General features: G+C 35.6%; 2 protein-coding genes across 3 annotated transcripts in view; both read left to right on the top strand.

The window, feature by feature from the left end:
- The first annotated feature begins 688 nt into the window (after nucleotides 1-688).
- ttk (ttk protein kinase) lies at nucleotides 689-11,993 on the top strand. Of its 2 annotated transcripts, none has more exons than XM_049480605.1 (25): nucleotides 689-844; nucleotides 1,901-1,996; nucleotides 4,494-4,716; nucleotides 4,836-4,942; nucleotides 5,523-5,666; nucleotides 5,802-5,916; nucleotides 6,008-6,089; nucleotides 6,169-6,263; nucleotides 6,387-6,483; nucleotides 6,852-6,960; nucleotides 7,105-7,327; nucleotides 7,423-7,529; nucleotides 7,659-7,802; nucleotides 7,890-8,041; nucleotides 8,324-8,463; nucleotides 8,560-8,689; nucleotides 9,005-9,097; nucleotides 9,208-9,365; nucleotides 9,453-9,604; nucleotides 9,694-9,818; nucleotides 9,905-9,971; nucleotides 10,581-10,759; nucleotides 10,870-10,966; nucleotides 11,352-11,434; nucleotides 11,607-11,993. In XM_049480605.1, exons 2-25 carry the CDS (start codon nucleotides 1,909-1,911, stop codon nucleotides 11,688-11,690), a joined length of 2,994 nt encoding a protein of 997 aa, XP_049336562.1. In that variant the 5' UTR covers nucleotides 689-844; nucleotides 1,901-1,908; the 3' UTR covers nucleotides 11,691-11,993. The 2 variants fall into 2 exon arrangements, with proteins under 2 accessions (XP_049336562.1, XP_007257327.3); XM_007257265.4 differs by having other exon boundaries at nucleotides 9,905-9,979; nucleotides 10,583-10,759.
- Nucleotides 11,994-13,864: 1,871 nt separating this feature from the next.
- Nucleotides 13,865-24,684, top strand: part of bckdhb (branched chain keto acid dehydrogenase E1 subunit beta) — a 59,328-nt gene continuing 48,508 nt past the window's right edge. The window contains exons 1-5 of the mRNA XM_007257266.4: nucleotides 13,865-14,066; nucleotides 16,763-16,840; nucleotides 17,279-17,347; nucleotides 19,445-19,578; nucleotides 23,061-23,216. Coding sequence (XP_007257328.3) covers nucleotides 13,889-14,066; nucleotides 16,763-16,840; nucleotides 17,279-17,347; nucleotides 19,445-19,578; nucleotides 23,061-23,216 — 615 coding nt within the window. The 5' untranslated portion in view covers nucleotides 13,865-13,888. The remainder of the gene's footprint in view (nucleotides 14,067-16,762; nucleotides 16,841-17,278; nucleotides 17,348-19,444; nucleotides 19,579-23,060; nucleotides 23,217-24,684) is intronic.

Raw genomic sequence — 24,684 nt, 5'->3', positions numbered from 1 at the left:
AATGCTCTATGTGGTGCTGAAACCTTTAATATCTGTGTTTATAATTTACTGTTTTAATGTAATTTTCAAAATAGAATTATTGAGATTGTACATAAACCAATATCTTTATATATAGAAGCTGCAAGAAAGAATATCAATAAAAAGAAATTTGCTTCTGTCAGAAATCTGTAAATAACTATTTTATGTGTTAGTACATATTTTACACTATTTCTTAACTGAAATACAGGAAGGTTATGTTTGCAGCGTGTTTAACATAAAAGCTTCATGTAAGGCTGGAGGGGTTGCTTACAATTTGTAAATGAAAAAAATAAATAAAATGAAATGTAAAGGAAACAATACATATTGGAAAAAAAACAATTGCACATCACTTTAAATTGTGCTATTTTACAAATTAAAAATGTAACTTGTTTTATAATAACTAAAAATCGTAATCGATAATCGCTAATATATTTAAATGATATTAAGATTTCCTTTTTTACCATATCGCCCAGCTATGGTATAAAGTATATTCATGTTTATTTCTAAATTATGATTTTGCTCAAATGACCTTGTGAGCCCCGTTCATTTTGGACTCTGGAGCGCGCCCTGGTGGTCCGACAAGTTCTCTGATCTCATCGACTCCACTAGAGGTCGTCTGTTTAGCGGAAAAGCTGAGAGGGGGCGGGGTCAGCTCTGAACGGACCAATGGCAGGCGCCGCCGCTGCTCGGTGGAGATTTTTGAAAGTTGTGGGGGAGAAAACAGATATCAGCCCTGTGGTCGTGTCCTGTACGGAATATACTGTATTAATAACTGTTTAACACTGAGAATACACAGTTATCCGAGGAGCACCGCTGTTTTGGGACGGTAAGAGGTCGTTTAAAGCGCCGGGGAAGGAGAGTTTATGCCCAGGAGTGCGTTGTTGTTATTTTATCTGTTAGAAGCTAAAGCTAAAGCTAATGCTAATGCTTGCTCGGTGTTGAGTGACTGCATTATGAGCCCAGCTCTGTTCGTGGTTTCTGCTGTGTGTCTGTGTGTGTTTGATATGCCATACGAGACTCGTGTCTTGTAGTTAATTATATGATATATAAGTTAGTTAGGCGAGCTAGCTTAATGATAGAGGTGGATAACCCAGGTCCAGAAAGTGAAAATCTGCAGCAGAGCCGCCCAGGCAGTTGGTACAAAACCCTGGGTTGGATTTTTACTGTCTGGACCTGTTAGCATCTATTAGCATATTAACCTAGCTAGTTAACTTGTTTTCTAACCTAATCTAGCTAGTGATAGCTGGTTCACTGCACTAAAGTTATAGAACAACACAAAAACTAAACATTCTCTTCTATTTATAGTTCTAATCAAGTCAGCTAAACATACAGCAGAATGCCAGCTATGGTGTGACCACTTGATTAGTTTTGATGTGAAAAGAATGACAGTCTTGTTCATGTTTTATTGACTGATTGATTGTTTGTAGGTATGTACAACTCTGATTTGGCTATTTATAGGTAAATGTTTGAGTAAAATAACCATTGTTGTTTTGTTCTATAAGCTATGGACATTTATCCCAAATTCCAAATAAAAAAATATTGTCATTCAGAGCATTTAGCTCTTTTTGCAGTAAATGAGAAATGGCTGAAATAACAAAAAAGGATGCAGAGCTTTCAGACTTTTAATAATTAAAAGACAACAAGTTCATATTCATAAAGTTTTAAGAGTTCAGAAACCAATATTTGGTGGAATAACACTGGATTTTAATCACAGTTTTCATGCATCTTGGCATGTTCTCCTCCACCAGTCTTACACACTGCTTTTGGATAACGTGATGCCACTCCTGGTGCACAAATTGAAGCAGTTCACCTTTGTTTGTTGACTTGTTATTATTTATCTTCCTCTTCCTCATTTTAAGTGGTCTCTTGTTTTTTTCCAAAGCTGTAGATATGGATGAGGAGGAGAGCACTGACCGGCAGCACCAGCTGGCCATGCTGTTTCAGAAACTGGAGAAGATTAAGAGATACTACAATGATGGTGATTATATTGAGGAACTGTTTCATAGTTCTTACTGTTCATTATTTTGGTAGTCGACTAATTTTTGTTAAGTCAGTGATTATTTTCTCATGCTCAACATCTCTGATTCCTATTAGCATGGATACTGTTCTAATACCCTTTACCTGACCTGCACACCTGAATGTCACCCTGTTGTCCAGTCTTAGCCATAGCAAATTAAAATGTTGTGCCATAAAACACAAATATGAAACTTAAGCTTGATAACTCAATCGACAGTAAGTCTATCACAGTATTTTTTTTTTTAAGTGGACAAAATATCGTCAAAGGAATGATTGCAATAAAGAATGGTATTGTCATTTCAGGACCAATAAATGGCACTAACATAATGATGATAATATAAAAGCGTAACAAAGCAAGTCTACCCTTTTTAGAACAACAACATTTTAATTGATCAAAGTTTGGGAAATATACAGTGCTATGAAAAATGTTAATGATTTTCCTATATAAATCCTTGGTTGTTTGGATCATCAATTTCAGTTAAATATATAATATAGCAGATGAACACAGTGATATTTAAGAAGTGAAATGAAGTTTATTCGATTTACTGAAAGTGTGCAATAAACTTTTAAACAAAATTAGGCAGGTGCATACATTTGGGCACCCTTGCAGTTTTATTGATTTGAATACTTTTTGCACTAATTATTGGAACACAACATTTGTTTGGTAAGCTCACTGTCCCTTGACCTACATCCACAGGTGAATCCAATTATGAGAAAGGGCTGCAATAGTTTTCTCCTCTTTGCATCTTCTCTGAAGAGAGGCAACATGGAAGCCTCAAAACTCTCAAATGACCTAAAATTAAAGATTGTTCAACATCATGGTTGAGGGAATTTAGAGGAAGGATACAAAAAATCTCAGAGATTTCAGCTGTCAGATTCCACTGTGAGGAACATCTCAAGAAAAACCTTAGATAAGCAGAGGTGAATATGTTGGAGAGAAAAGTCATAGTCAACCTACAGACCAGCTTTAAAGACCTACATCATCTTGCTTCAGCACACTTTACACAAGAAGAGGCTATATGGGAGAGTAATGCAGAAGTAACCTTTTCTGCGCACACGCCACAAACAGAGTCGCTTGAGGTATGCTAAAGCACATTTGGACAAGCCAGCTTAATTTTAGGATAAGGTGCTGTGGACAGATGAAACTAAAATTTAGTTATTTGGAGGGCGGTATGCATGGAGAAAAAAGAACACAGCATTCCAAGACAAACACCTACTACCCCATGCTGTGGGGCTGTGTGATCAGTGCAGGTACTGGGAATCTTGTTAAAGTTGAGGTTCACATGGATTCCAGTCAGTATCAGCAGATTCTTGAGAACAATGTTCAAGATTCCTTGACAAAGTTGCGACGGGGCTGGATACTTTAACAAGACAACGACCCTAAACACTGCTCACAATCTACTAAAGCATTCATGTAGAGGAACAAGTACACCCTTCTGGAATGATCATCTCAGTCACCAGACCTGAGTATTATTGAAAATCTGTGATGTGATTTAAAGGGGACTGTTCATGCCCGGAAACCATCAAACCTGATTGAACTGGAGATGTTTTGTAAAGAAGAGTGGTCCCAAATACCTTCGACCAGAAGCCAGACTCTCATTGTAAGCTATAAGAAGTGTTAAAAGCCTGTTCTTTCTGCAAAAGGAGGAATTTTTCTGTTGGGTTCCCCAAATTTATGCACCTGCCTGCCTAATTTAGTTTAAAGAATTATTGCACACTTTCTGTAAATCTTATAAACTCCATTTTACTTCTTACATATCACTGTGTTCATCTTAAATATGATATATTTAACTGAAATTGCTCGTCCTAACAACCAATGATTAAAAAGGAATATCATTAAATTGATCAGGGGTGCCCAGACTTTTTCATACCACTGTATACCTGACTTTTCAACTTCTGCAGTTTACACTGTGTGTATGGAGTCACAGTCATTGAAGCATTGATTATTGCACGACTGTCTAAAATACTGTTCACTGTTATTTATGCGGACAAACATATATAACAATATCACAATTATCGAAATCTATTAAGTTACTGTACAATAAGTTGATAATATAATTATCGTGGCAGACCTAACCAACAGTTTTTGTAACAATATATTTAATCACAAAAAATCAATACAAATAAATGTCAGAAGAATATGTGCAAATATCTAATTCAAAATAGTCAATGTCTAAAAGGCTGTGTATCATAGTTTATCACAGATTGTTTATTGGCTTTGGCTTTTTCTTGGTCTTTTATTCAGAAATTTGTACACTGTGTGACCAAAAAAGGCTCTGGCTCTGCAGTACTCAACTTTAAACGAATAGAAACAGCCAAACAGAATGCCTTAATGGCCAGAAGACATTTACTGCATTGCAGTTACAACTTAACGATTAATTTATACTAAAATTCTGCTTTAAACAGACTTACCAAACCAAATCTAGCTGTCCAATAATGTTTTCTTTCTTTTCTCGCAGATGACACAGACAACATTAACCAGATCATCAGTTCCAATTCTCCAGACTCATGCCATTTGTTTTTGACTAAGATGGAGAAGAAAGGCAATCCACTCTCAGATCATAGTCTTCTCTCTAAATTAATTGATTTCTACACTAAAGTGTTTTCAAGCATGCCATTAGGAAAGTACAGTCAGAATTTAAGCTACGCAAAGATGCTGGTCAGATTTGCAGAGCTAAAAGCGTAAGTCACATTCTATCATTCTTCTTTGGTGAAATGAGTGATTTTACAGTTTACAAATGAAAACGTATGGGAATCTAAAATGATTGTAATTTCATCTGTAATCTTTTCACTCTGAACAGTATTCAAGATGTCGGTGATGCACAGGATAGCTTTGACATTGCAAGATCCCACTGCAAGGATTTTGCCTTTGTTCATATAGCTTATGCTCAGTTTGAGCTTTTGCAAGGTAAGAAGAATGATTAATTGTTTCAATCATATTTAGTTCAAATAGTGTAGAAGTTACAGCGATTAAAGTGACAAAAATGACTATAAAATGTGTGAACATCTAAATCCACAGTGTCTGAAGGTTTTGATGTGTATTGTAAATACCACTTAATAGAAATGTTACATTGTTAAATGTTAAAAAGGAGCAGTGCATGTAAGAAAGTAAAAAAAGTAGTGTCTCAAACTTTGGATTTGGATCTTCTTGTTATTTTAAGTTTGAATACACAGAAAAAATAATACATAAAAAAAAGAATCCTGTAATTTAGAATGTTTTTCTGAATTAAGATTTTTTTTTCTTGCTCACTTAGTCCAGATATTTTAAGCACGGGTGCCCAGATTTTGCTTACCACTCTATATATATATATATATATATATATATATATATATATATATATATATATATATATATATGTGTATATATATATGTATGTATGTATGTATGTATGTATGTATGTATGTATATTTGTGTAAGAGTGGGTTCAAACTTCAAAGCAAAGAAAACAGAACATAAGAACTCTTATCTTATTGGTCTGACTCAACAGGAAATGAGAAGAAAAGTGCATGGATTCTTCAGAAGGCTTTTGAAATGGGTGCCAAACCACCCAAAAGTCTTGAAGCTGCAATGCAGAATCTAAAATTGGGAAGACGACGCCTCCTTTCCCAGGAGGATAAAGAGAATTTAGCAGGTTGTGTTCTAAAATTAGACTAAATAGTAGTAATACATTTTTTACTATATATTTTTACACTTGTGGTGATTTTTATGACATTTTTTATGAATATTTAATCTTTTTAAAATTATTATTTTTATGATTATTTTTTAGTGGCGGCAGTTGAAAATGTTCATGAACCACTAAAAAGCAACTTTGTGGCTAAAGGAGGCTCTGGAAAGTCAGATACAATGGATGATTTTCAGCTTGCTAGCAGTTTTTCTCTAGGGTAGGTGACAAGTCTATACCTGTTTTTACATAAAATACATGAACTCTATAACTAAAATAATAAAATAAAAAAATCTTATTTGCCATCATAGAGCTGATCAGAAGACCAGTCCACAGGACGACCATTTCCCTGTCTGGAGGTCTGGCTCACAACACAAAAGAACAATTGCCATGGTAAGTGAGGGTTAAAGTTTTTCATAGAAAGAGTTTTTGACATGCAGTTGATACTAATTGCTTTGCTTTCCTTGTGCAGCCTGGGAGGATTCCTATGATACCCCTGTCAATCCCTGAAAATGAGAATGTTGTTTACAAATCTGAGCCTGTCAGCCAGGGGAGTACCTTGTCTAGGTGAGTATATTTCTTAGCTTAATGATACTGTTGTTGTTGTTGTTGTTGTTTTAATAGTAGTAGCCATAATAGTATGCATGTATTTATATTATATTTCCCAAATGTTTTTGTTTTATTTCTTAGGTTGACATATACATCAAGTTCATCCTCTGTGTTCTCACTGTCCTCTTCAAAAAAGAGTTCTGGAGATGGAGACTCTTACAACCTGCTAAATCTGAAGGTATTCTCACTACACATAGTTGTGTACTATTTACAGTAAAGTAATAGTATAAGACCCTGTGTTTGCCTGGTAGCCCCCTGCATCTTGAGCATCAGGATTATATCTAGTTGTAAATCAAGTTTATTTTCGAATCCATTCACTCTAACCAATCTGTTTAACTGGAGATGCATTCGGCTGCCAAGTGTAAATGCTTCTCATCAGAATCTAATACAAACATTAGTCCAAGTTATTTGACCAAATGTAAACAAGGTAACATTTGTGAAGGTAACAAGTAACATTTCTGAATGTAATCTTATCTCATATAGTCATACCTGTTCCTGTAAAATGTGTTGTGTATATAGTTAAATAGTTGTGGGTGTTTTGTGTAGCCACCTGTTGTCAGTCCGGAGCCACGTCCCTGGGAGGACACTAGTGAAGCGGATTCCACCACAACACTCCTACACAGACCAGAAAGGAAAGATACCACCAGACTCGATGGTACTACTTTTCTTTTTTTTTTTTTATATATATATTTTTAACCCCATTCTGTCTCTCTTTCTCTCTCTCTAATATATATATCATCATATCATGTGATCATTTTATAATTTTTTTTTTGTTCTAACTATATATCTCTCTTTTCAGATACTACTGGAAACATGAACCAGATTATGAACTCAGGCTCTCCTGAAGCTTGCTTTACTTACCTCACAAACCTGGAGAAAACGGGTGACCCTTATACAGATGCTGCCTTTCTGTGCAGGCTGCTGGAATGCTACTCTAAAGTGTTTTCCAGGCTTCCCCTAGCACGTCATAGCAAAACTGAAAGCTATGCTCGAATGCTGATCAGATATGCTGAGTTGAAAGGGTAAATGAATGGAGTTTGACTGATTTACTTGGTATCTTTACAAATTGGCACATTGATATTAGTAGATACATTTATTGCCATTTTCCTTTATGTAGAATTGAAGACCCTGATGATGCTGAGGATAATTTCATCGTTGCAAGAACCAATAGCAAAGCTTTTGCTTTTGTGCATATTGCTCATGCTCAGTTTGAGCTCTCGCGAGGTTGGTAAAAATGTATAAATAGTTTTCATATTCAAACATAACATTTTATTTATCACTAAGGTTGTAGGCACCTGCTTATGTTCAAGCAGTAACATGAATCTGAACGTTGCTTAATTTTTGTCCATGCAGGTAACACTAAGAAAAGTACTTACATTCTGCAGAAGGCCATGGCGTCAAATGCAAAACCTGCTGAACTTCTCCAGATGGCAATGGCCAATTTGAAGTCAGGAAAAGCACAGCTGCTTCCAGCAGAGGACAGAATGCACATTGCAGGTTATTCATTTTCCATGATAGCATTATTTCATATAGCCACATCATTAATTTAATGCCTCACATTAGTTGTTTGTCGTGATTCTGCAGATGCAGTAAGCACTCACAGTGATGGAGGAGGAAGGGCAGAAGAGACACCACTAAGGATTTCAACAAATAACTGGCAGCCAAAATCTAATGCTGTGGAAAGTTCATCAGAATGGAAGATTCCAGCACGAATCAATAAATTTGCATCTCCAGAGGTATGACCTCTGCAAATGTGCAGTATTATGTTTCTGTTCTTATTAAATCTGCTCAATTAAATTGAATGTCGTAGAGAAAAAAATGTTTACACTATTTAAGCTAATGGATTTTGCATCAAGTAGCTAAAAAAAATCAAATAAGAACTTCTACAGCAATTACATTAGCCGGGTTATTGGAATTATACTAGATTTGAGGCAGAACTTTTATTTTTGTTTACAATCAACACCATTAGTCTTTTGCCAAATGTTCATCCTGTGAATATGAATGATGTACTTCCTTAGGAACAAAAACCCGCTGTTGGGCCCATTCCCACACCAGGACCTCTTCATTCGCTGAGAACTCCCTCTGCTTCAATGCCACCCAGGTTAAATATGGCCATTAGCAGTCAGACTCCCAACTACAGAGAACCTAATCCAAACAGGTAATGACATAACAGTGCATTTCATATTAAAGTACATACAGTATTTGCTTTGTTTGGACATTTTAACCTGATCATATTCATATTCTTCCTCATTAGTTTTGTTACGCCTGTAGTGAAGCAGAGACCACCTGTAGTGTCCATTCCATCTACAGCTCAGCGAGTCAGCCACACTCCCTTACCCTGCACTCCACAGAATCAGATATCCTGTCCACAACAGCCATCACAGGTAAGGATATAGGCTGTAGGCTATTTAAACATTTGATGTTCAAGTTGCAGTATTTTTGTTTTGTTTAATAATTAAATGTTCAAAACTCGTATTGCATTATTAGATTATGATATCATTGTCAGTGGCATAAAATTATCTTAGAATGACAGTAACAATGTTTATGGTAATTATTACAGTTATCACGGTTTGAGATTATAAGATTATTGGGTCACAAACATGCTAAAAAAAACAATTATAGTAGTTTCATGTTACTGTAGGTCCTTGTTTTACTGGTGTCTGTGTATCAGTTATCCATGAGCGTTTTTCTGCTTTCAGGCGTCTGTGAATGTCTTCACCAATGAGTCAATCACAATCAAAGGGAGACAGTTCTTCATTTTGAAGATGATTGGCAGAGGAGGTTCCAGTAAGGTATTGTATGACTGATTTTCACTAAAATTGTTTAAAATTGATCTTGCTTTTTTACACTTTTTAAGCTTGGAATAGGGTGATGGAGAATATAATTTTTGTTGCGTTTTCAGGTGTATCAAGTTCTGGACCATAAGAAACAATTGTATGCAGTGAAATATGTAAATTTGGATGAGGCGGATACCCAAACCATTGAAAGCTACAAGAATGAGATTGAGCACTTAAATCACCTTCAGCAGTACAGTGATCAGATCATCAAGCTGTATGACTAGTAAGTGTGTCTGTCCTCTGCCCTAACATTTCTGGATGGCATCTGTTTCTTCCCCTTGTATGCTGAATGTTTCTTTTCTGGTTGTAGTGAGATCACTGACAGCTACATCTACATGTTAATGGAGTGTGGCAGCCTGGACCTCAACACTTGGCTACGCAACCGCAAGACTGTCAACTCGCTGGAGAGGAAGTTCTACTGGAGGAATATGCTGGAGGCAGTGCAGACCATCCACAAACATGGTAAGTGTGAATTGGCAACTATACAATATTAGGACTAGAATTGAAATGATAAACTTGTTTTATTTAATTTCTTTTAATTTATTTTCTAGGTATTGTCCACAGTGACTTGAAGCCAGCTAATTTTGTGATTGTGAATGCCTCTCTAAAACTCATTGACTTCGGCATAGCCAACCACATTCAGCCAGATATGACGAGTGTTGTGAAGGACTCGCAGGTTAGTCCAGAAATATTTGATTGAAGCAGTTATTTGCTGTCTATCTGTGTGTGTATTAAAGTTATAAATATAATGCTTTTTGTCAGGTGGGAACTCTAAACTACATGCCGCCAGAGGCCATAAAAGACACTTCTTCAAAGGGGGGAAAGCCAAGGTCAAAGGTGAGAGGATATTGTTATTCTATATTGTTATTGATTAATGTGCAAAATGTTGAACCATGGTACCATATAGTTATGCTTTTAACAGTATGTTAAATAGTTCTTTTTAGAGCTGTACGATATATTTCAGCATCAACATTGCATTGTGTGCACATGTGAATCACATTAAAATGATGTAAAATGACATGTATGGCAAATATAGACAAACCTGTTATATAACATGTTATTCTCACTGTTTTCATTTTTCATGACTTATCTACAAGGGGCAGACTATATATTAATAATTCATTTTACTGTAAGGTTGGATACACCGAGTGCACTTTAAATATCATTGACGTTTGATGTAATCTAATGACTCTTTAATATTGCAGTATGTCACAGAAATGTTTTAAAAAGGAAAAACTGAATGCCTAATTTTATTTTTCTCCTGTAATGTGCAGTCCTTGTTGTTTTATATTTGAAAGTAAATGTATAAACTCATTACATGCATCATAGGAGTACTCATTGGTCTAATAATGAATACTATTTGGACTGATTAAGGAAATCCTGTGTCTTAAAGGTATTATTGTTTTTACTCTCTCTTTCTTAAACTTTTGTGTTCTACAGATCAGCCCAAAGGGTGATGTGTGGTCACTTGGCTGTATCCTGTACTGTATGACCTATGGGAAAACCCCTTTCCAAACTATCACCAACCAGATTACCAAGCTACACGCTATTATTGATCCGTCCCATGAGATTGACTTTCCTGACATCCCAGAGAAGGATCTGCTGGATGTGCTGAAGGTCTCTATTGTCTTCATTTCCATGTGACTAATGTGCAATAATTCTGAAATGATTGCAATAACTTAGTTCATTTAAAAAATCTAATCAAAATATCTCTTTCTTGTACATAGCGCTGTCTGATTCGGAATCCTAAAGAGCGGATCTCGATTGCAGAACTTCTTGACCATCCATACTTATGGCTGCAGCCTCAGAAACCTCCTGAGCCAGGTGACTGCTATATATTTTCAGTCTAGTACTAAACACAAACAGATGAAAGAGAAAGATTGCCAGACATGGATAGAACTAGTCAGAAGTAAACATTATTCCTATGGTATGAGTTTTTTGTAATATCTGGTACGCAGATTAAAGAGGAGAATGCTTAGCACTGATATGTTGCACAACCATGCCCTGCAATCACCTTTAAAAAAACAAAACATGTCCCCAAATACCATGACAGTTTCTTTTAATCAACTAGCAGGTTCTGTGAAAAATGTAAGGGTGCTTTCATGTTTGCTCTGATTAGTTGTATTGTCATCCAGGACAAATAATTGAAAGAATAGTGGTATGCAGTGCTAAATAAATAAATTATTGTATTTTTTCTTATCCCTAACAGAAAGCTGCAACAATGATCTAAAGAGGATTCTAAATGAGTTGGCTGCTTTGCAGTCTCCCAACAGCATTGCAAGAGCTGCAAGTGTGAGTGTTCTTCTGCTGAATGTTGTCTGTAATTATTAGAGATTGTGTAAAAATATTCTCATTTTTTATTACTGTAATTTCTTTGCTTGCTTTTGAAATTCATCAAATGTTTTAATACCATACGCTTGTCACTGATTCGAATCTAACCCTATCTTTCTACCTCACATTACAGAATCTGGCAAAGATGTGTAATAGTGGGAAAAAATTGGACGTTTCCGAGTGCGTCAAGAGTTCCAGTCAGTCCACATGGAAGTGAAGAGTAATAAAGAGCACATGCCAGCCAGTGGCTTAAATATCTTTTGATTTCTTGAGATGAGAAATTTTAGTTTTAATATTGGCCAATTGATGTTTTTTGAATGGAGAAGAATGCTTAGTAGAAACATTTCTGTGCTTTTCTTTGATTAAAAAACTTGTGGTCTGTCAAACTTGTGTTGCTATCTTGTGAGAATTATATCAGGTATAGGCTCCATTAATCATATTTGTACCTGTCACTTTCCCTTCATTTTCTATGTCTTTGTTTATACACTGTGTTCTCACAAATAAACGTACCTATACGCTATATTAAGTCCTTTGGTGCCTGTGAAATACCTTTCCCCAGTAGTTATGTGCTATAGTAGTGAACGTGTGTGAAGCTACACACTTTTTTCTTGCAATTAATGAAGAAAATATTTTTTACTATAAAAAAGACAGTTTGCTTACTCCAGATTTGTAGTTCATGGTTTTCTACACTGGCTACTGTTTTTTTTCCCTTTTCTCCCAACAATAAATGCAATATTTATAGGGATAGGCAGATTGATGCTAAAATGTGGAGACCTCCAGTGAAGTCCAGTAAACTGCATGTCTGAACATCTATTATATCTGAATGTGTTTACTATATCTTTGTTTAAATTGTGAGCAGATGGTAGGGTAAGGTGGGCAGAGGGTGTGTAAGGTGGGTTTGGTTGGAAACATCAAACCAATTTAAATATTAGTCAAAGACCACACAGGTAAACACAATGTTATTTTTAAATGAAGGTGTTAATTATTAAGGGAGGAAAAATCCAAATATTTAAATGTGACAAATATGCAAAAAATCAGGAAGGGGCAAACACTTTTTCACACCACTGTACATAAATATCTATAATAAATTAAACATGCTGATTTTTTTATCCCATAGACAGGCAATACAACTGAAGGGTCCAATTCTCCAACTGTTAAAATATGTAAACATAATGTGTTTACATCTTCACTAGGGACAACACTAGACATGTTTCTATATAATATAAAATCATAGGTCTCAGATTTGATAATTGAAGCTTTTTAATGCCATACAGAAAAACGTTAATGGCTTGTTGTATGGAAAATAATCTTCACATGCTACATTCTTTATGGATGTTTCAGTGTTTCAATGAGTTTTATGATTCTATGCTGAACCTGTGGCTTTATTTAAGAATTCCTTTTTTAGCCAATTGAAAGAGTGTACCTATTCTTTCTTTGTGTTGTTTTAGATAATCCTGAACTCTGGACTGAAAACAATCATTATTGTTTTTAACAAGTGTTATAATTTAAAGGGCCTTCATTTTGAATTAACACACCATAATGTCCTGTTATTAAGTAAGTAACACCTACAAGAAGTCTACTATCAGGGCTAGGTGAAACTGATCTGTGATAACAGGTGGATTCCTTTTAATACCACACCACAGCAGTTGACTTGATATGAAGAATTGAGGGGGGCTTTTATTTTGAAATGTGTTCCTCCACACGCTGTAAATTTTAGTGTATGCGCGATCTGGGAAACAGCGCGGCGGCTAGTTTTAGAAGTAGTAGAACTTGTTTAAAACTAATTTTAAAGAACACTTTAAGAGGCTGGCATGGCCGCAGTCAGAAAAGGGTGAAAGCGTACTAGAACTGCTCTCGAGCATCTGTAATCTCTTATCAATGCTTTCTGTGCAATCTAACCAATCAGTCTGAACCGATCGGAGTTAGGCCCGCCCACTGAGCTTGATGGGTGATGTTGACAGATTTAATTATTTCATACTGCTACGGCGCGCACGGAATAATTAAATGTATTATTTGAGTTAAACAATTAATTTGATAAAAATAACAATAAATTTACGAAAAAATAATTACATTAACTTATTTATGCTTCGTTTTCATATTTAAATAAATATATTAATATTTGAATAAATTAAATCTCATTTTAAATATTCATTTACCGTTTTTATTAATTATTTCTTTATTCATTTATTTATATAATATTGTCACAAATGACCCCCATAATATAAATACATTTAAACTGAATTAATTAGCAGTTCTTTTTTATAAAACATAACAATGAATTATACTCCTACCTTTGTATCAACACGCCGGTTCTCTTTAAGAGCCGCCCCCTGGTTTCAGCCAATCAGAGCGGCGGGCGGCTGCTCCTCCGCTGACGTTTCGAGCGGAGTTCCGGTGTAGTGTGTGTGTGTGTGTATGATGGCGGCAGTGCGGCTTCTCCTCCGGACTGTGAGCTCCGCGTCCTCCTGTGCGCACAGCGGCTCAGGGACAGCGCTGCTCAGACTCTCCCCGACCTGCAGCTCCAGACCCAGAGCGCAGAGGCGGCATGCAGCTCATTTCGCCTTCCACCCAGACCCCGTCCCCACTAAATACGGTAGGACACGGGCCCGGGGTGAACACTGCACTCCCAACACACACACACACTGTTCACCACACACACAGCCTGCTGACTGCTGTCCATACACTACACGACTTCGAAAGACACTAAAAGACTTTTAAAAGACAGAAGTGTGACACCCTCTCACATCTAAAGACAAGTCACAGACTTTTTAGTCACTGACTAAGATTTTAGAAAGACTGGGGATCTTACAGGGTCACTAATTGCAAGACTGCAGCTAGTTTCTTTCTGAGATTATTTTCCATTATGCTTCTGGTGGAGTTTATATACAATACATATTACAAGTTACAAATAATGTATAAATCAGCTTTTGTCCCCATAAACAGTTTATTGTCTGTTTACTGCCACACTGTTAGTTCTTAATATTTTTTAATAGAATACACCTTGTGTACAACTCTGCCTATAAGCTTCATTACCCCCATTTTTTGCTACAACCTTGTATAGCAAAGAATCACAGTTTCACTGCTATATATTTGCCTTTGTTTTAGATTATTAATGCAATAAAGAACATTTATTCTTGCTAAATGTGTATTTATTAAACTTGTTTGTATCTAAACATAACACTGCACAGTAGGACAAACTATTGCAAAATAAAATAACTTAAATATAATTACTTTAAAGTTTTACCTGTGTTTAAAATAGTGTACATATTAAAGTAAGAACCATAAAAGGTAAGATGTGTTCTTTTTTAAATCGTTTGTAAACAGTCACGTAAAATATTCTTGCCTTGCCTCTTCCCGTAGCTCTCCTATTGGCTGTTGACATTGTTCACGTCACTGTTTGCGTGAGCCGAGTCTCAAGATTTACGATAATATGAAACACGGCTGAACGCAGTACACAAAAAAGACTTTCAGTCCTAACCACCTCACACTAAACTGTCGAGATGATGTTACTGCAGCTCCACACTAGCAAGACTATCCTGATTTTATACTGACTCTGGAAATTTATCAGAGTCACATACATACTATCTGTATAACTAAATAACTACAGGTTTCTGTAGTGTATGCTGTGGTTAGCTGAAGGTCACAGCAGGTTTACAGGTTATAACTTCATTGGGTACAGAATGTTTCAGCATGACCTGATCTGTGCACGAGTTTGCTTTGAGTAATAATAAGATAGCTTAATTGTCTTTCAGTCTTTAGTTGTATCCTGCTGAAAAGACAACAACAGCAGCATGTCAGGCTGGTAACAGCCCAGGATTTTTGTCAATTGACATTACACCACTAAATCTTGAGTGTTTCTATTCAAGTATTACATAAAAAAGTTTTCATGTTTGATATCATGATTGTATTTGTAATAAAAATATATATATTTAAGTAAATTTGCTAATGTCAAAATATATTGAATAAAATCATAAAGTGGGCTCTTTCCTGAACTTCATTGTAAAATCAATATTTTCCAGAATACAAATCAAACAGTTCCTGTCCTTTCATTATGTTTGTCTAGTTTTTACATCTATTATCAAACATGCAGAATTGGGGTTGATTCCTGTTACTTATCTGAAATTATTAAGTGGAGTAGAAAGTGAACAGGCAACTTCTCAAAGTGTCCTCTCAGAGATTTAAAAGCTCTCAAATTTCCAGGATGCAATTAAGTTATTTTGCTACAGAAAAATATTTTTGTATTGCTTACACCTGTAAGCAATACAAAACACGGTCCTAGGCAGTAGGCACCTTCATAAAATCCAAGCTGGTTGACAAGCATGGCCAGCCAGACTAAAATCAAATGAAGCATACAACATATTCTTCAAGAGCTAGTTAATCAGTTAGCTTACCAAAAAGTTCTCAAAGAGAATGTCCGGCCATCTGTTTGTGACCTCAAGCTGAAACAAACTTGGGTTATGCAGCAGGACAATGATCCAAAACACACAAGCAAGTCCACCTCTAAATGCCTAAAGAAAAACAAATAGAATGCTTTGGAGTGGCCTACTCAAAGTCCTGACCTAAGACTAGGCTACACCAAAGTCTTAGTCTAGAAGAGTGAAGCTAAAATCCATTCCTCGCTCTGTGAAAGAGTCATTGCAAGTTACTTTAAACGCTTGATTGCAGTTGTTGCTGGTAAGGGTGGCCCAACCAGTTATTAGGTTTAGGGGCAAACATTTTTTCACACAGGGCCATGTAGGTTTGATTTTTTTGTTCTGTAATAATAAAAACCCTTGATTAAAAAAATGCATTTTGTGTTTACTTGTTTTGATTTTGACTAACATTTAATGGGTCAAAATCTTTTTCAGACAACTGTATTGTGTGTGTGTGTGTGTGTGTGTGTGTGTGTGGTAGAAATATTTTCAATAAGTATGTTTTATTTTCTGTTTAGCTTGTGTTAGTTAAGTCCTTTCTTGAGTCTTGAGTCTTCCTTATGTTAAATTGTTATTGGATGTGTTAAGGCGCTGTAAATACTTCGTAGACCAGTGGCTGTAGTGTCTGTAAGATGTGTTACTATTATCCTATGTTTATTCAGTTTTCTATGTTACTTCTTTTGGCATGAGCAGTTCAGTACGCCGCTTTATTCCTCTCAGATTTATTCTTAAATACAGGGTACAGATAATATAAATCAATACAGACTCATATGGCTACTAAATAGGTTCAGTTATTTTGTTATGCTTATTCAGTTTTTTAATACATATTTGTTTTCCATTATGGCTGTAACTTTACCGGTGTGTTTATCTCCTCCAGGCCCCACCGTGAAGATGAACTTGTTCCAGTCTATAACCAGTGCCTTGGATAACACACTTGCAAGTGACCCCACAGCAGGTGAGACTGATGATCTCTTTAGTTGTTGTTGTTTGTTTTTGTTTAGTGATGCATATTAAAAATGCTAAGAGTGGTTTTCATGTTGTGGAGGTGATATTTATGTTTTTATTCTGAGCTTGGAACTGACCTGGATTAAAATCATATTACAAATATTGAAGTATTGAACTGTGGAGTACCACAGTCAGCTGGGAATGAAAAATAAATAAATAAAAACATAAAATGTGCAACATTTAAAGATGCATTATTTTGGTGTTACTTAGCTGCAGTAGCTTCCAGTGTTCTGAAAAGACTTTCTACAAGATTTAGTGTGAAAAAACTTAGCATTACAAAAAAAAAAAAACATAGCATTATTCCTCCTACACCAAACTTTCTGCATGTTCTATGATGTGACCTTGTTGTGGTAACTTATTTGTAACTTTTGCTTCTGTTTGTTTAAAGTGATTTTTGGAGAGGACGTTGCCTTTGGTGGAGTTTTTCGATGTACTGTTGGACTTCGGGACAAATATGGTGAGTGTTTTGCGCTGTAGCCTATGGTTCTTATTGGTTCTTTGTTTTTTCACATTTTTAAGCATGTGTATGTTGTAGGTCATATTTTAACACTAGATGGCAGCAGCTGCCTTCTTTTTTTATGAGGATTACATGATTTTTACTGATTTGACCAGGATTTGTAAACCAGGATTTGAGCTTTTAAGACATAATGTTCATAAGACTTTTGAGTTCATGTTATGATTATTTCTGAGTTAAGATCTGACTTTTTGAAAAGATAACGCACTGTTTTGTCTGTCTGGTATGCCTGTGCGGTGTGTTTGTTGTATTTTTCCCCCAGAATATGTTTAAAAGCAAAATATCCAGTGCAAGCCATAGATTGGGTTAATTTTGTGTGGAGTAATGCCACTATTTGGGCGTTTTTTTTTTTTTAGTTTTAATATGTGGAGTAAAGGTGGGTTTTGTCCATTTTTACATTATGGTTTGTTAAGTTGTAAAGATGGTAAGACACACTGTCAGGTTCTCAGTATATGGTTAAATTGTGAGTGTGTTTACATGCACCCCAAATCTATTCATTATCAGATTACAGCAGTTATATGATTAATTATGTAGTCAAAAGGCGACAAAAGGACCTGAGGGATTTAAATAATCTTCTAACTGGTGTATGTTCATAAAGTTAGGCTTTTAGATTATGTTTACTTAATGTCATATTCTGTGAGTTTACTGGCTAATTGCAAAGCAAAAGTTTGATCATTGCCTGATTCATGTAAAAAATGTTTTTCTTTTCCCATTATCTGATTACCCATCTTCATATAATCACGTTCATCACATCAGTTCTGCAGTAATTGGATTATTAAGTGCATGTAGCTTTGCGTTTTTGTAAAGATGTTTTTGGTTTGTGTTTGGTTCTATTTTTGGCCACGCTAATTTTAAGATCAATAGCAGTATTGTTTTTTTTTCTGTTCGCTTCCATTAAAATGATTATATTCATGATGCCGGACAAACACGAGGTGATTCATGGATTGCTTGGCAACTTGTAGTTAAAATACACACAATTTGGTGTCTCTCATGTGCTCTCTCCCTCTCTCTCTGTCTCTGTCTCTCTATCGCATGCTCACTCTCTCGCATGCTCGCTTGCTCTCTCTCTCTCTCTCGCCCCTCTCCCCCTCTCCCTCCCTCCCTCCCTTTTGTTTTCATTGACGTCAGAGGTGTTGACCTTTTGTGAGGAATCATTATTTTCCATGCCATCTCGTTAGACAGGAGAGATGGCACATCAATGGCTACCTGCACGAGTGACGCACACACTCTGCTGAGCGTTACTGAGTGCCGCTGCCGTCCACCTGAATTCCACATTATAAGCGTGACTTCTCCTCCCGCCAATCCACTTCAAATTGCTCTCTCTGTGAAATCAATTGCAAACGGCAGCCAGGAAACATTGCATTATCTCTGAAATGACTGTCACCATCCTCAGAAAGGAGCTTACCTTGAACTCAGTGTCAATTATTATTTCCATTTGCGAACAGTAGATTTATAATTCTGTTTAAATGGAGATTTAACATCTGGATCCGATGCTAACTCTGAAATATCCATCAGATTCCTCTTTGTTTCTGTCACTCATCAGATGCTTTACAGACTTTCTTGCCTACTGGTTAATTTAAAACTACTTTTCTGTGCTTGCAGTAGATCATGTAAGCCATGAATGTAAATCATGGAAGTGATATATGGACAGGCTATGTTTTTCAGATTAATTTGAATGATCAGGTTTACAGGCCAGCTCTTACAGAACATACCAGACCAGAAGGCTAGAATAGAGAAGCCGATTGCCACTTGGCATGAACCAAAATAGAATCTCTGACCATATCTGCAGTCTAATTCTTGTGGGTTGTTGTTAGATTATAGGATAGAGGAGGAAAACCTTGTTATTGTGGTTACGGATGAGTCTGCCACTTTGTGCCGGTTTTACCTTGCTTTGTTTCTTAATATAGTTAAAAATCAACTGGTCTGCACTGGATCTTGGTTTATTCCTATTTATACTGTCTGTGATGTCTGTTCTTTGGCCTGTTGTGTCACAGTTTATTATCAAATTTGCTTATCAGATTTTGCTTCTTTCCTCACCAGGAAAAGACCGGGTGTTCAATACCCCGCTGTGTGAACAGGGCATAGTGGGATTTGGAATAGGTGTAGCTGTTGCAGGTGCAACTGCCATTGCAGAGATTCAGTTTGCTGACTACATCTTTCCAGCTTTCGATCAGGTGGGTGCACTGGCTTTACACTGTAGGTTTTTGTATTCTAATCTCTTTGGCAATATTTTTAAAAAATCAGTTTAAATGCTTTAAAAGGTTGGGGCTTTCATATACTCAGTGTATAATGTACAATGATTGTAGGCCAAAGCCTACAATAATAATAGTAGTTATTAAAATTATTTAAATTAGGGCTGGGAGGTTAATTTAATTAATTTGATTAATCAAATTATTTTCAAAGTGGGATTATCGAGATTGTACATTTTCATACAAGCTGCCAGTGGGCATATCAGGTGAACTCTTTTGTGTGGCAATGATTTTAATATTTAAAAAAAAAACGTAACTGAAATACAAGGATGTTTTGTTTGCACTGTGTTTAATATAAAAACTGCATGTAAGGTTCAAAGGGGTTGCTTACTGTTGAAACATTTGACATTAAATGGAAAGGAAACAGCTGGTGCATCCCTTATAATTGAGCTGTCTGCTCATATATATAAAAAAACTAAAGTTATGTAAGAACTAAAAATCATAATCGAGAATTGCTTATATTTAAAGAATATTAAATATTTATTTTTCAAAATCACTTAGCCCTAATTTAAATCTTTTTTCGACACTGTACAAGATATAAGGAGAGAATACCGACCATGTTTAATATAAGCCAAGTTTAATACAACCAGTACATATAAACCATTAAGTTAAACCAATTCTAAATTAACCTAAAATCAACTATTTGCATAAATAAATCAATTCTGACATTGTAAATCAATGCTGATTAAACATACTTTTGCTGTTTGGGAATGTTTTTTGAGTATATTGCACAACACATATTCATTAGGGGTGTCACGATTCTCTAAATCCTCGATTCGATTTTATTTCTGATTTGACGGTCACGATTCGATTCAATTCTCGATTTTCTTTTTTATTATATATTTACATTTTATTATTTTATGCCTCATAAAATTTAAATAATATATTATCTATTATTATTATTATTATTATTATTATTATTATTATTATTTATTAATATATATATGGTAATGCCATCTAGTGACTTTTTTGGTAGCAACAGTGTGCACTATTAAGACTGCAACGTGCAAAATAAAATAAAATAAATAAAAAAATAGGAACAATTAAAGCCTTAACAAACTGAACTCTATCCTACTATAACAGTTAAACATGAAAAATAAGACTCGGTCCCTGAGAATTACAATTTTTTTTCTTTAAGAAAGATATATTATTAACTTTATCTGAGAGAAAGTTGTTTTTTTAATTCAATGGAAAGCAACAGGTGTAGTCAATCATAAGTTTAAGATTTTTAATCCACCTGACTGTGATCTATAGTCAGTGTTCTCAAGTCACACTGACACACGCATTTCAGCGAGTTCACACGCTCTCACCTGCGCGCACCCACCCCTCCGTTAGATACAGATACAAAACCTGCGCGCACCCCAACCCAACATGACCTCATTTCGATCGATTTCGATAAAATATCGAGATCGTGACACCCCTAATATTCATGAATGCCAGTGTGCTCTTAAAAGATGCAGGTACTTCAACACCATTAGCAGAAATGTTTTTTAGTACTAATATTAAACTGGTACCACTTTAAAATAAGACTACCTTTATAAAGGTTTTATGAATGGTTTACAATTAGTTTTTTGGTTTAAAATTAGGTTGTAAATGCCTTAAAAATCATGAATAATCAGTTATAACACATACGTAGAAAGGGCAACAATGACCTGTTGTTTGCCAAATAGTGAACCCACAGCCATCTATACTGTTGCCCTTTCTACGTATGTGTTATAACTGATTATTAATGATTTTTAAGGCATTTACAACCTGATTAGTAAACATTAATAAATTAATTGTAAACGATTTATAAACCCTTTATAAGGGTAGTCTTATTTTAAAGTGGTACCATTAAACTTGTACAGCATTTACATGCAACAGTTTGAGCTTGTTTAACTGATTGAAGGCAACCAGCTCAATCAAAAAAAAAAAAAAAAGAAATGAAGCATTTAAACACCTGTATCTGTAGTTATGCAGTGTCTTACACCTGACAGGAGTTGTGGTTTTTACCTTGTAAAGATGAATGTGTCGCTGGCTGGCAGACCTGCAGGGATAATGTGCAGCTTTTGCCTGCCTGATGCTGAGCCTGCGTGTCCTCGCCTCGCTGAAGATGAATGAGCTTTTGCTCATTCGTCAAGGCAACCGAGAATATCAGATGTGTGTGATAATGGGGGAATATTTTTACCACAGTGGTTCCTGCTGCATGAGCCAGTCTCTGAATCACATTTCCTCACTGCTCTTTACTAAGGCGTTTTATGCTAGAGTGATCAGTGTTTTTGTTCTTGTTGGTGTGGTTGTTGTTGTTTTTTTTTTTTTTTTTTTTTTTTAATTGTAAACAAATATTCTATATTTTTAGAACTAAAGTTTTCAATATACAGAGTGAGTCAAAAATCTCAAGACACCCTTTTAATTTGGAAACGAAATATGGTGGCTTTCAAGATTGTGGCCATGTTAGACTATGAAATGATATATGATTAGGTGTGTCTAAAATTCTTTGTGTAAGTGTCATACCTCCAAAAACCAATTTAAGTTAACACAAATTACATTTGCATGTATTTTTTTTTTTAATTGCAGATACAATATTACGAATCTGGTCATTTTTATTATTTAAAAATAGTTAAAAATATATTTATATTTATGATCTATATTGGATAGACCAGAATTGAAAATTAAAATATGTTCGCTTTAGCAGTGCACTTTTGGCAATATGCTTGGGTGCACAAATGTTTCCCAGGATAAGAAGTTTGGTGTGTGTTCACTGTTTATTTTTATCTCACTCTGCCTCCAACCTCATTATGTCATGTGATCAGTCTGTAGTGCGAAGGGCTCCCTCTGTCGCTGCAATTGATAATGCAGTTTGATTTTGCTGCAACTCTTTTAATGTATTGACAAGATAGAAATACAATAAATCACACAGTCGTACAATATATTGTGTATTGTGTGTTGCGTATTGTATAGTTTCCTATAGTTATGGTAATATAATTGAATGTCTCCAATTTATTCATCACTTTTAAAATCTTTTACAGTTACTTACAGCCAGTTCATATAAAACGTTGTGGAAATCAAGGCTCTGTATGTCTTGTTACAGTAGGACATCTACTTTGGTTCCATTAGTGCAGTTCAAAGGTTTCTTGCAGGACAAAAATAAAAAATAAAAAAGTTTGAAGAGGTGTTCCTTCTGAGGAGGAGACCTACTGCAATTTTCGCTAATTGAAATGTCTGGATTCTCGAGTGCTGCAATGACTCAGACATTCTTTGCAGTGGAGTGCATATATTATTTGGTTGGTAGGGGCAGATAATTTAAACTAACAACTTTTAGTGTGAAATTCAAGTATGTTTAAATCTTTAAACATTTTTGTTTTGCTTTTTAGTTAACATGTCTTCTCACTACACTTTTGTGTTTTTCCTTTTTGTTCTTTTTGAAGATTGTAAATGAGGCTGCTAAGTACCGGTACCGCTCGGGCAACCTTTATGACTGTGGGAACTTGACCATCCGAGCGCCATGGGGATGTGTGGGTCATGGCTCTCTCTACCACTCACAGAGCCCAGAGGCTTACTTCGCTCACTGCCCCGGCCTTAAGGTAAGCATTTTTAGAATCATGCATGAGAAAAACTGCTTGTTATAGTCCTGCTTCCGTGATCTGCTCAACTAATGTCCTTTTTAAAGTAAACACTTCTAGGCTCCTAAAATATGATGGGGAGATTAATCAAAGCGACCGTGCTTCTGAAAATAATGGAAACTGGGATATGAAGCAGGAAGTGGACGAGAAATGGGGAAATTGGGGCTGCAATTGAAGGCTGGAACTGTGGTTACTTCTCAGCCACATCAGACCTAACTTTGTTTTATTAGATTTAATGTCAACAGTGAAGCACACTGGCTCCTTTTGTGTTGCTAGGGTGAGCCTGTATGTACACCAAGGCATTTTTTGACATTAAAGTCTCAGAAATTAGTCTATAATAAGTAGGAGATCTGGAAAGTCTGGGCCGGGGACTGAGTTATGTGGTATTTTTTTTTATAAATGCAATCCAGCCTTAGCTAAGACTGTAGCTGCTGATGTGTGAGGGATGCAGTTAAATCTTCTTAAAATGTTTGTTGCCTTATTTTATTTGAAAACATTGCTAAAACATCCGTTTGCACCACTTATCTGATGTTCAGATTAGTCTGTGAAACATTAAATTACCAGACTGGAAAGCCGTGTTGCAGGTCTGTGGTCCAAGGACAACACAAATAAATCATTTCTGTGGGAGTTGAGAATGAGCTAAATATAATTTAATATCAGATTTACAGTAACCTGTACTCCCGCCAGCTTTCGGGCCTCATCCGACAAGCCGTTATGAGCTTGGCATTTTAATGATAGCCCTCAAAGGGTAGTAGGTGTTAAACATGTCGGCTCTTTTTATGCCTGCCTTTCACACTTAATAACAAACTTTTTTCTTAGTTCAGAAAGGTCAAACTGGATAAAACGGATTAGTTCTATATTGGGTTTGCTCTGCTGGGTGCATGTTCTTATGAAACATTGTATATGTTTGCCACACACACTCAGTTTTGTTTCAGTTTTTATTACCTTTCAGATCTTTTTTTTTAACTGTTTTTCTGTGAAGGAAATTTCCATAATCAAATGCATTAAACAAACAGTAACAAAATGAAATAGTATTTATTAAAACAAATTTAAATAATGTGAGCACGGCTGCTGTTCCAATGCACGTTTTACCTAACCTACTTAAGGTTGCAAACCTGTCACTGTCCCCTTTTTGTTCAGTCTCTGCCTTAACATAATATACAGCTCTGGAACAAATTAAGAAAACACTTTAGTTTCTGAGTCAGTTTAGTGATTTTTACGGTCAACGTTTCTCCCAAATTCCAAATAGTAATATTGTCATTTAAAGCTTTTTTTTTTTTTTTTTTGCAGAAATGAGAAATGGCTCAAATAACAAAAATAGATGCAGAGCTTTCAGACCTCAAATAATGCAAAGAAAACAAGTTCATAGTTTATAAAGTTTTAAGAGTTCAGAAATTAATATTTGGTGGAATAACCCAAATATGTTTTT

Source organism: Astyanax mexicanus, chromosome 6, assembly GCF_023375975.1.
Source record: "Astyanax mexicanus isolate ESR-SI-001 chromosome 6, AstMex3_surface, whole genome shotgun sequence".
In the NCBI taxonomy this organism is placed as follows: domain Eukaryota; kingdom Metazoa; phylum Chordata; class Actinopteri; order Characiformes; family Acestrorhamphidae; genus Astyanax; species Astyanax mexicanus.
Note: the sequence above shows the minus strand (reverse complement) of the source record. Positions and strands in the feature narration are given on the sequence as shown.

Coding starts and splice junctions, on each gene's coding strand:
- ttk (XM_007257265.4), top strand. CDS start 1,909: ATGGATGAGGAGGAGAGCACTGACCGGCAGCACCAGCTGGCCATGCTG. Junction 6,961..7,104: donor AGATACCACCAGACTCGATG/GTACTACTTTTC, acceptor CTCTCTTTTCAG/ATACTACTGGAAACATGAAC. Junction 9,366..9,452: donor ATCATCAAGCTGTATGACTA/GTAAGTGTGTCT, acceptor TTCTGGTTGTAG/TGAGATCACTGACAGCTACA.